Genomic DNA, 12007 nt, shown 5'->3' on the forward strand with positions numbered 1-12007 from the left:
CTTTTGAAATCTAAAACAAACAAACAAAAAAATCTCAAACCATAAATGCTATTTATTATTGTACACTGTTTGACCCAAGCCCGGTGCTAACAAACACAGATGCCATTAATAATGTTCTTGTGTGTGGAATATTGCAGCAGACCTACGGCTGCCAATATTTTTGTGCTTTGGTTCCACGCACTCGAAGCACCGCTATTTATCATACTCCCACATAGCAATTCTCAAGAGTTAAGGGAGCAAAAGAAAACAAAAACAAGAAAACAAAAAGTACAAGAACAAAAGAAAACAAAAAATACAAAACAAGAAAATAAAACTCTTGAACAGTCACAGTCTTTATTCCCATTGCATTTTCATTCTCATCTTTATTTCATTATTCCAGTGAGAGTTCTTATGCTTATAAAAGTAAACTTAAATCCTGGACTCCTGTGCAGTTTCTGCATTCTTTATGCATTGCACAATAACAGTTCCACAGCAGCCGTAGCCTCAGAGTCCGTCATGGAGCCACGCAGGTTTTTGCCATATGCTGAGCTGCTGTATTTAAGATTATTTGTGTTTCAAAGCATAGCCTTTTAATGGATATAATTCTGTGAAATTATTCAGGTTTCTCTTGTTATTTCTGTGACCAGAGAAAATGCAATAGACTGGTAGATAGCAGTAGTTCATAAAGAGGGAGGTTGGTCCAGTTAGCTTTATGTTCAGGAGCATTTATAAGCATATAGCACATAATAATCACACAATATTAGTGGGGTTTTTTTTCTGGTGCCCAAGCTTGGAGATGAAGCTACAGTCTACTGTGTTTATGGCTTGGTCTTGTTCTGAAGTAGAGAAAGTCAAAGCTGACTACAGTGTACTCTACATACAGTATTTCATGCATGCTTTGCTACAACTTACTGAGCCAAAATAGGGTTACTCTCAATACATACAGGCTTGCATAAATTGTTACACACAAAATTATTAGCAGCAATGTCCTGGTCTTAGTTGCACACAATATACTGAAGGAAATCCACCCCAAAGTTGGATTATATAGCATTCTTGCATTAGGAAAGTAAGTAAAAACAAAAAACGGTAACCAAATGCTAGGGCTGAACAACAACAATAAAAAAAAGCATTTTTATTGTCATTGCTATGTTAACTTACACAATAAACCCACTGCAACAGACTTTTTAGCTAGTTAAATAGAGTATCATTTAAAAATGGTACTTAAAAATGTAACTATTATTCCTTTTGTTATTGGTGACATTTGTATTCAGTGTTTGATTTCTCCAGTTAAAGATTTCTTTTTTTTAATTTAACAAGTAATGTGTTCAATCAATGCAGCAGAAAGACAGAACTAAATGCACTTGCTGATTTATCGTAGGTAATGTTGTTGTTATTGCATATTTTCTTCATATTTTGCAGCCCTACCAAATAAACAGTGGGACTATGTATTTGTAATGCAGTTACAAAGTCTGAAATTACATCAGGTAATGTTTATGGAGCAGTTAACAACTGGTAAAAAAGTGTTGACAGTGGTGTGATGGCTGCAGTGACAGTGTATAAAAACCATTCAAGAATATTAATATCTTGTTTGCTTTCATGTAATTACAAGAAAGTGCATACTCTGCACTGCAAACATAAGAAGATAGTATCTGATTTATTGTATGAATAAACATGGACATCTCAGTTGCAATAAATGTTACATTCTCTCTTGTGATAACATATAGTGTAAATCCCTTGAAACATGCTGTGACCTGTTTTGCACATTTTCCCTAAAGTTTCCATGTGGTAGTTCACCTTTCGTGTTATTTGCTTTCACACATTTTGCTGCAACTCCTTACAACCCAACCCTTAAAATGCCAAGGGTCACGAGTCAAACATATGCAGCGCGGATTACAATTTATTACCCCACATTTGCCTGATAATTTTTCTCTTTTGACAAGCTTAGGTAAATCATATAGCCTACTTTATAATGTATGAGAATTCGACTGGCTTGATGAGTAAAGTCCGTTGCTATTGGCTGTTACCCCTGTGGTGTTTGAGTTCCCACAAGACCAATAAGGCTTGTCTGTGTTCCAGCATGGCTGAAATGACTGTAGGAGCAGGTAGAGGTCCAGGTATTTATAGAAACCATATGCAAATGGATCAGTGCCATGTTAGATTGTTAGAGCAGAGAGGTGACAGTTAAATACATGTACATAGAAGGGGAAATATATAGGCTTCTCCCTCTCTCTGAGACAAGTCTAATCAGTTAGGATGGCCTCCTCTCCTCATTTCATTTGAATATATTCAGCTTGGACTCAGACTAAGAAAGTGTCTCTCCCCTCCCATGTATATTATTCCTTCCCGCTGAAGGCTCATTATTTTACAGCAGGGTGTGTGAGAGGTGGCCCCAGTCTCTGAACTCTCTGTCGAGGCTGTATTAATCAAACTTCACACAGCGGGGAAGGGTCCACCCACTGACACGGCACCGCTCATTCTACACTTGAGGACAAAAGGGAAAACACACAACCTAAGCTGTTACTAAGAAACTTGTAAAGCTTTTGAAGATTACCACTTTTAATTTTAACAACAGTAACCCTCTATACCCTTTCAAAGATTGTCCATGCTTAGAAAGTTTTTTTTACAGCAATGTTTATTCATTTCAGGCTATGTTAAAATTGCCCTCTTCCTTTTCTCTACAGTGGACAACAAGATCTTTGCTTGGGGGAATGGCAGTAGTGGACAGTAAGTGAATATCAGAAGTAAAAATATGTAAATGAGCATCTGAACACTTTCTCTTCCCTCAGTTCTTAGTAATAGAGCCAGGGTTCTCACGGATCCTTGAAAAAAATGCATTTTATTAATTAATCTTAAAATAAGGCATTAATTAGCATTAAAAGGTCTTAAAATAAATCTTTAAAAAGTCTTATAGTGAGTAGTATATTATAATCTTTTTTTTCAGATGGTGCATTGTATATTCTCAAAATAATTGGCAATATCTAGTTTTGAAATTTATGGAATGCCTTTTGCATTAACTTCATGCATAACAGGATAGAGGAAAAACTTTTTTTTCCGTCAATTTTGGTTATTGTAAAATTGGTCTCAAATTTATTTTCAAGTGGCCTCAAAAACGTGTTAAAAACTCTTTAATCGAACCTGCTTTAAGCTGTAGGAACCCTGATTACAGCATTGTGCAGACTTTCATTGCCTTTGCTTTGCTTTAGGGGACTATTCAGGTGCCCATAAAAGTTCAACTACCTGCGGCCAGTTTTGCTCTGCCCAGTGGTCATTCAAATGCCGTGCTATCTTCTGAAAACATACCACACAGCTGTATATTAAACTGCAGAAAGACACTGGCAGTAGACAAACAAACAGACCGACATAGTTATACACAAAGATGAGTTGTTTTCCTCCTGATGAGCTTCCTTGTTAAAACTTCTCCAGCCAGAAGCCAGTCTGGCTGTAATGACATCTAAGGGCCTTAGGGGCTGCAGTGATTCAGTGGCCCTCAAGTACTCAAACAGCAGCAGTGCAGACCTCAGAGAAATACATAAAAGAAGCAGAGGCATCACTTCTCACTCTCTCATCATCTCCCATTGTCCCTTATTCTCCTTCTCTTGCTCTCCATCTCTCTGTCTGTCTCATTCTGTCTCTTCTCTCATGATGCTTTGACCCCGCTAAGCAGGTCGAGGCTCTCTTGTGGGGAGCTTATAGTTGGAGGAGCCTATAGTTGGAGCTCCACAACACCCACTTGCAGAGCAAAGGGTGAGCATCTCCGTTACACAACTGGCACTCTGATATCTGAAAACTCCTCAGCTCTCCTGTGTCTCACTGGAGGCGAGAGAGGAGAACAGTACGAGGGAGCTGTGTAAATTTAAACTGGCAAACTTTCTGATGGAAATAGCAGTGACCCCAGAGTGGTCTTGTCTTGAGTTGAAGCATTGTTGTAATCAATACAGGCTCTCGTGGGGATGGCGGGCGAGGACCTTTCGTTCCCCGTTTGTGGAAATAATGGAGAAGACTGTTTGTTATTTTTCCCAGACATGCCGCAAACTAGCAGATATGGCCGGGGCATTGCAGGTTATGACGCTGGCTCAGGGAAACAAATACAAAGAGGAGCATTTTATCAAGAAGCAAACAGCAGAGCTCTGTTTGAAGCTGCTGGGAGCTCACAGGTCACAGGGGTGCTGGGGCTGCGTTTGACCAGCTCATCTTGAAAAGGGGTCTTGGATGTTCTTTGTTCACGCTCACTAGGGACATGGAGACAGCAACACAACTCTCAGCCAAGGCCTATGTAAAGTCATTTGTACAGCTACAAATTGAGTTAGGTTCAGTTATTATTTCTTCCACAGAAACGTAAAACTGACCTCATTGAAATATGCCTGTCAGACACACTTTATATATGATTCTTGTCTGTGCAGAAAAAAACATATCAGAGAGATAATACCATAGTATTGCTGCAGGCGTGTACTATGCACGAAAGAATGTTGTTGTTTTTTTTTTTACATAAAAAAAATACATTTTACTTGTAGTTGTTAATTACACAAACCGTTAACTCAGTGGATATATTCTTATGAATTCCAGCTTAATGTGTTACAAAAACAACAACATAAATTTTATGTCAATTCAAACTTTATTTTTTGGTAAAAACAGTATTGTGTTTTCATGCCAATTCCTCTAAAAAAAACTGAATTATTATCAGATTCTTTACTGTACCTTACTGTACCTTTACCTTTCAGTCGGAACCTGTATTGTTATTGTTCTGCTGTGAGTTCCTGAGAATTGGAGCTTCTCTTGAATATAATGTAACTAAATGGCACTTGGCTTGTGGAGCTCAAAGCACCAAAAAAAAAGGGGGGGAAAAACTCAACAGTGTCTTTTTCCAGAAATCATTACTGTTTACTCAAGATAATTCTTAGACCTTGTTGTGAGCAGTTAAATGTAGGAACCATTTCTCTCTTCTGTACTACACCCACCAACCGAATCATTGCACACAATGAAGTGTGCATCTACTCATGGACGAGAGGCTTGTGCTTTTGATTGCTCGAGATATAAACATTAATGACATCCTCTTCAGTGTTAGCTAGCTCAGTGTTGCTAGTTGAGCTAGCAGTAGATCCATGCTTCCCTTTGCATGGTGATATGGTTGGTGGTGTAGCTCAGTAGAAAGAAAATAGTTCCTACATGACACTGCTCACAACAAGGCCTGTGGAATATCTCGAGTAATCTCGAGTTTCTGGAAAGAGACATTTCCGTAGAGTTTTTAGCACCACGTTCTGAGTGCTATCTAGTTCTATCACAGAGAAGGCAGACATTGTTACAACTGATATCTCCAACACTCTGCAACTCACACCAAAACAATCTAGATTTATAAACAGCACTGAGAACAAGAGGGAAAAAAAAGTATTTTGGATTTGTCCCTTTAAACTTTCACCCAATACCTCATTATGTAGTTTACAAGTTAGAGAAGAAGGCTTCAAACTGTATTTTCTTGATGCTTTTTGTAGGCTGGGTGATGGAGAGAGAGCAGTAAAAGACCAGCCATTTGAGGTCAAGCTGCCACAGGAACTGAACTTAAAAGGAAGCGACACAGATGTGGATGTCGTCAACATAGCTGGTGTGGCCTGTGGCAGCAGACACTCCTTCATCTGGAGTGAAACTGGGCAGGCTTACAGTTTTGGGAACAACTTTTACGCGCAGCTCGGCTATGACTTCCAGAGGCTTGACTACAGAGAACACCAGGTAAGAGGATAATGGTGTGTTTAAACTGTTGACCAAATCAAAACTTAGATACATTGTTGACACCTGAAACGCTTTAAGTTTGGATCAACACTCATGTATGCAGCGTGATGCACACAAGCAATAGAAAACTCACAAAAATGTGCACTCTTTACATTACAACCAATTGGATATTCTAATGTCCTCTTAAAACATCATCATTATCTTTACAGTATGATATCATTAGTCTTTAATTTGATGGTGTGTGTGTGTGTGTGTGTGTGTGTGTGTGTGTGTGTGTGTGTGTGTGTGTGTGTGAGAGAAAGAGAGAGAGAGAGAGAGAGAGAGAGGGAGGCTGATGGAGGCAGGCCTGTGTGATGGATACCTCAAGGGCCTGGATGGCTCTTTGCTGGTTGTCTCTCTCTATCTCTGTCCTTACATGGCTTTCCATACAGTAGCGTGCTGCTGAACCATACAAATCCTAAATGAAGTGCTGTGGAATTGAAATTGGCTCTCTTGTGAAGTGTTCCACTTGCATTGGAGCTTAATTTTGCCTACTCATATCATTTGATTCAGTCCCTCAGTCCCTCTTTTGCTCGCTGCAGCCCATCGCTCCCTCTTCCTTCTCATGCAAAATAAGCCCATTTAATGTGACGGTGTCTAGGTGAATGATTGCCACTCAGCACTTGATATATGGGCATGTGCTTCTGTGCGCATGTGTACTGGATATATTTCCAACACATTTTTCCAGTCTCTTGCAGGGACATTAGTGCATTGTTGCACATTACATCTTTTAGTTTTTTTTACACAAGAATACTATAATGGATGGGTTAACAAAAGTGGAAGAGTCTGTGTGGCAGAGTATTTCAGTCCCGTCTCTCTCACTTGGCAAAAATATTACCTGTTTTTTTAAATCACTTTGTTTCTCTTGCTGAAGTGAGTATGGAGTGGGCATGTCATAATACCAGAAATTTTGTAGTCAGTATACTTATACCAGGGACTGAAATGTAACTTTAATTTTATTATTAAACCCTGATGATTCGCCTGGAAAGCAAAGTACTTGTCTATGTGATTTTTTTTTTTTTTATAAATATCAATATGCAGCTCACCGTACCCATCTCTCCTCCATTGTTGTTTATGTTGTTCAGCACTCGTGCCACATGTGAGATGTGATGCTTGGTCTTTGTGGTAGGCTATTTGTCCACCCCTCTTCCACTCATATTGGATGGCTGGGTAAAAGCGGTGGTGACAAGCACAGCATTTTACCCAAAGCTGAACATTTTTCAACTCGTGGTGACCAGTAAAAATGCCAAATGTGTAGCAGTCATTGCATAGTGCACACCGATTGCCTGTTACACTGCTGCCGATTGTAGCATGGTGTAAATAAACCTACAGTACTGGAGAAAAACTAGTACCCTCATATTTTTTTGAATTTTGGCATCAAATTGGTACCAACATACTGGTTTGTGTGACATCCATCTCAGCTTACTTTCAAAGTCCTCTAAAATAACTTCTAACCTGCTTTGTCAGTTAATGACATCTGATTTGTTTCTGTTTCTGTCTCTGTTTCATTTCTCTTGAAATTTTAACTACAGATTGTGTGGTTTTGGGCTGTTATTTTGGATGCCCTCCCATCAAGTGTTATCATGCTCTATAAGGGTTATGCTTTTCACAATACAGTGTGACACCCGCTTGACCCAGTTAATACACATATTGGGAAGTTATGTTTTGTAGGCCTACCTGCTTCATGTAAGAACAACAGAAACATCAGCAGCTTACTCCAAATGGATCGCATCTCGGTCCCATATGTAATCACAACTTGGAATAATCTTGTTCAGGACATTTGCTGAGACAAGACATGGACTCTGCTTAACAAATATCTATTGGTAAACAAGTCAAAGACATAACATTTGAGATTAATCACTGCTATCCTTACAAGTCTCTTTTGGTGCGGTCCAAGTTTCACATCCACAAATGTGAGCAGTGCAATGCTGAAAACAAAAACTCTTCATCCCTTCAAAAAGTAAGCAGAGTCCTACATTAAAACACCATCTACCTCACGCAGTAGAAAAGCTGTGAGGACCAGATATCTGTGCCCCAAATTTAATCTATTAATTTCATTGTAATATATACCTTATTTTATTTATTTATTTTTAATCTTATTGCACTATTTTCAGTTTTTATTTGTGTCAAGCTTTATTATTAACCCCTGGCATTCCATGTTTGTATCGCTGTTCATTTCTTTTTGCCTGTTTTACAATGAATTTGCACATTTTTTTGTCTCTCTTGCAAAACAAGTTTGATTTTTATAACATTCAGAAGGTGATGTCATCACACAGTCTGCATACGTTAAACTTTATCAAGATCCATGTTGCAGTGTGTAGCTTGCAATAAACCTATAAGATTGCAAACATCTTACAGTCTGCAGCAGGCTTTCCTCCCACAGTTAAGTGTTCAGTTGCTGTTTTTCATAATGGAGGTGCTATTTTCCTGTTATGTTATCTGTTGGTTCTCTGGCCTTGTTCCAGCAGTAACATAAGAAATCTCCCAGAAGAGAGGCCTAAGAGTTCATATAAGACTGGCCTAACACCGGTGGGTGGGGGGTGGAGGTGGGGGCAGACAGAACCCAGCCACCTGGCAGCAGTATGGAGTCCCAGGGGCCAAAGCTCTCACCTCACCTCCCTGATAAAGGCCACTGTGATCTGCATGACTGCATCAAGCCCTCACCTCTCTCTGTTAAAGCAAAGGATACTGAAAGGGGTAAATTCAGAAGCAGGGGCAGAGAATGGGACCTGGTGGTATGCGTATCACCCTTTCCTCCTGTTCTAGCTGTCCCAGTGGCCTTTGATTGCCCCAGGTGGACGTCCAAACCCAACGCTCTTTCTTGAATACCACCAGCCTCCATCTTCTTTTATCCCTTTTGCCTCTCTGTGTTCGTTTTTTTTCTTCACTAGGTCCAGAAAAGCTGCTCCACCTCCAGCTATCCCCCAGACTCCATACTATACGATACTGCCTATTGTTGTAAAGAATCTGTAGGTTGGAACTGCCGGCTTCACCCCTAAGGCTGCATTTCTCTTTACCGTCTGAAATGGAGTGGTAGCAGACTGCTGAGATCTGAGAAACACTATATTCTGTTCTTTATTGGTGCAGTGATAAGGTGTTGGGATTCTGCTCACACCTGTGCGCCCATTGTTCAGGCCCGCTATGGCATTTCACCTGCAACAGACAAAGTTAGACCAGAGCTCGTATTTAATGGTTTGATTGACATTATTTTAATGGCACACGGTGGGGAGCTATGTCTGTGAACAGAAATGAAAGGTAATCTTGTTTTTTTTTTTTACCACCTTCTCATGTCTCTCTCCCCTCATTAGGACAATGACATTGTCATTTTCTCAGGGTTTTGAGGGATGTGTTTGTATGCAGATAGGACAGTCCCTCCTTAGTTCTCCTTCTGTCCTGCCTGATATCAACATTTTGATAAGAAATTAGCTGTCACTGGCCGTGTTGTTGCAGTAGCTATGGTCGTATCAAGTTAGTATCATATACCATGGGTGTATTTGTTTTTGTGTGCATGATTTTTTTCTCTTTGTATATATAACACAGCTCAGTCTCTAAGTAGGTTAACACCTCCTAGTTGAAAATGTACCACCCAATGTCTGCGTTTCTACAAAACTAGGCAAAAAGCGACCGTGTGAGCATGAAAATAAACTCTGTTCCTAAGTGTGACACGTGTGCAGCTTGAGCTTGGCACGGCATCCATGTTCAGCCTGGCTGAGCACAACTTGTTTGAATGTCATATTTATCCCTGTGTTTTGTCAGAAAATTAACTTCCTGTGAGTTTGCGGCAGAGCCGAGCATATGGCCACAGCTCTCTAGAGATGACAGCCTAGCGGAGCGGGAGCTCGCCGGTGCCGCTGCCCTGCTCTGGCGGCAGATGCTCCGGGCTTCTCCGCGATTAAGTGGAGATCATCACTGTTTTCTTTGAGCACCGCTGTGCCTTGTACTCTGAAGTGTTCCGTTAATCACTGCCTGCCTCCCTGCCTTTTCCACACAAGCTGCCAAAGCACTCATTAAGTTTGAATCTCCCTCTCACTGCTCGCTTGCTCACCAGCTCGATACATTGCGCGACTGAATCGTAGCAGTCGCCGTTTCTGTAGGAACACAATGGTTTGTTGCACCTGTATGCTAGAGGGATTATAAAAGCCACAACATTTTTATGCACACTTGTTTTCTGGCCCTCTTCCTCTGTTCATTCATTTTTAAGGCACTGTGTACATACTGTAAAAGTGTCGCTCTTTGTGCCACTGAATGTTTTCCCTAGTCTTTGTATGCTGATGTAGTCTGTATTTGAGTTTCTCCACAAGCACTGAGATGCTGCCTTGTTTCCAGTACGGGCCTCTGAGGGAAGTGAAGTGAGAGTGTTTTTCTTCCAGTGGTGCCCCCCTTCTGCATGTTATTAGGAAACACTGCTAGTCTTTTTAACAGTTGTTTAACATTACTACGTTATCCGCTCTGTCTGTCTGTCTGTCAGTCTGTGTGTGTGTGTGTGTGTGTGTGTGTGTGTGTGTGTGTGTGTTGTGTATTGAGTTTATGGAATCTGAATGTGGGTATAAAGTAAAACAGAACTCTGGTCAAAGAGAAACAAAAAAGATAGAAATTGAGTCTTTGTTAGCCCCCCACCCTACCCACCAACCCCAATATCACACATCCAGTTGTGTTGTATATATCTCCTACACAAGCAACCATCCATTGTTATTGTTAAACATTGTGACACGCTTTAACCCTGATTGATCTTGATCTCCGACATAAATAATAATGTGATTACAGGCTTTTCTCAGCTTCTCTCTTCACAGCAGTGGAAAATAACATTAGATATTTCCTTTCATGTTAATCGCCTTGGTTGGAAGTATACCTCGGTGCACCAATAGGCCTCAGTAATGCCTCCTTTCTTCTAAAAAAAAAACATCCAAAATAACCTATTTGCAGCACACCCACACACACATTGCTTAGCTCTGTAACACCGTTATTCTGCACCCATCAAAGCCTAGCTTGCTTGTCCTGGTGCAGCGATCATTCCACCACAATAGCGGGATGGCATTACTGTGCTTTTGAAAGCATTTGCATGGCAAAGCAATTGCATGCACCTTGTAAATAAAGGAATTGATCCTGTTCATCGCAGGTTGGATTTCCTGGATAAAGCTGTGGGAAATGGATCCCTATGCCATCTCACATCGATATACAGACCCTGTTTCCTCATCCTCAAGTTTACTTTGCAATAACTGTCTGCTTCTTAATCTTGTCTGCCAGGCTGTCAGGCAGACACACAAAAATGTATGTGGTTCTCTCTGCTGCATTGGTTACTTGGCAGTCACGCTGATTAGTGCCAGTTTGCCTCTTTTTCAATATGTAGATACCCAGATAGAAAGCTGGTCCTATTCATTGAGTCCAAGTACCAAAATAGTAATTGCTGTTTTCAATCAACTATGAAGAAATTGGTTTGCATTGTTGGAAGAGGTTGATTAGTGACTTTTTGAAGAGGCTCTTGAAATTACTTTCAAATCAGGCAGAGTTGACAGACAGCTGGTTCAATATTCATTTGACAGTGTAAGGTCAGCGATACAGAATATTTTTTGTCATAGTTCATACTGTATGAGTGTCATGCATTTGCACCTTCTGGGCCTGCATATTGTTATTCAACACGATAAACGTTTATCTCATCCACTCGGAATCAAATCTATTCGCAACTGTACAAATTGCTGCTGTGCTCTTGGCAAGGTACGGCTAATTTTTGTGACAAAGAAATTCCTTGTCAGGGGCAGCCAAGGGAGAAGGTGTCAGTTTGATACCACAAGTACACTAACGGCTGTACGGAGCATAAGCGTTCGCTGCGCTTCGGTGACGGTGCGTTTGATTTTAACACTGACCACCAGTGATGCCAACCCCGTGGTCCTCATCTGAGCTGCCTCTTGAGATGCGAACATAGACATCCCTCCCCCACATCTCACTTCAGACTGATGCTGCTGAGAGAGAGAGACTGAGAGAGAGAGAGAGAGAGGGAGAGAGAAAGTAAGAGACAGGCTGCCAGACAATAAAGTCGCTGTATGGTATATACTTCTGTCACTTGTCTATTGTTACACTGCAGTTACAAGCTTTGCAGTACGTGGGAACTCAGAGTGGGTGTAGAGCGACCTAAACTACTATACCCATCTCCCCTAGGGGCACCTCAAAGGACGCTTGTTCTGTTCCTCCTCTCAGGCCCTGGGCTCTGCTGAAAAAATGAGAGGCAATGCAAGTGAGAAACAGGGAACAGAGGGAGGTAGTCTCAGCTGTG

At 40.8% G+C, this 12007-nt stretch overlaps 1 protein-coding gene across 3 annotated transcripts in view; it reads left to right on the top strand.

Annotated features, from left to right (window-relative positions):
• LOC121944001 (uncharacterized) overlaps positions 1-12007 on the top strand; it is a 320314-nt gene that overhangs the window by 45399 nt on the left and 262908 nt on the right. For all 3 annotated transcript variants that reach the window (XM_088076903.1, XM_088076905.1, XM_088076904.1), the window contains exons 3-4: positions 2661-2703; positions 5466-5700. In XM_088076903.1, coding sequence (XP_087933029.1) covers positions 2661-2703; positions 5466-5700 — 278 coding nt within the window. The remainder of the gene's footprint in view (positions 1-2660; positions 2704-5465; positions 5701-12007) is intronic.

This window comes from Plectropomus leopardus, chromosome 4 (assembly GCF_026936395.1).
Source record: "Plectropomus leopardus strain MGB_pleo_1.0 chromosome 4, ASM2693639v1, whole genome shotgun sequence".
Taxonomy (NCBI): Eukaryota; Metazoa; Chordata; class Actinopteri; order Perciformes; family Serranidae; genus Plectropomus; species Plectropomus leopardus.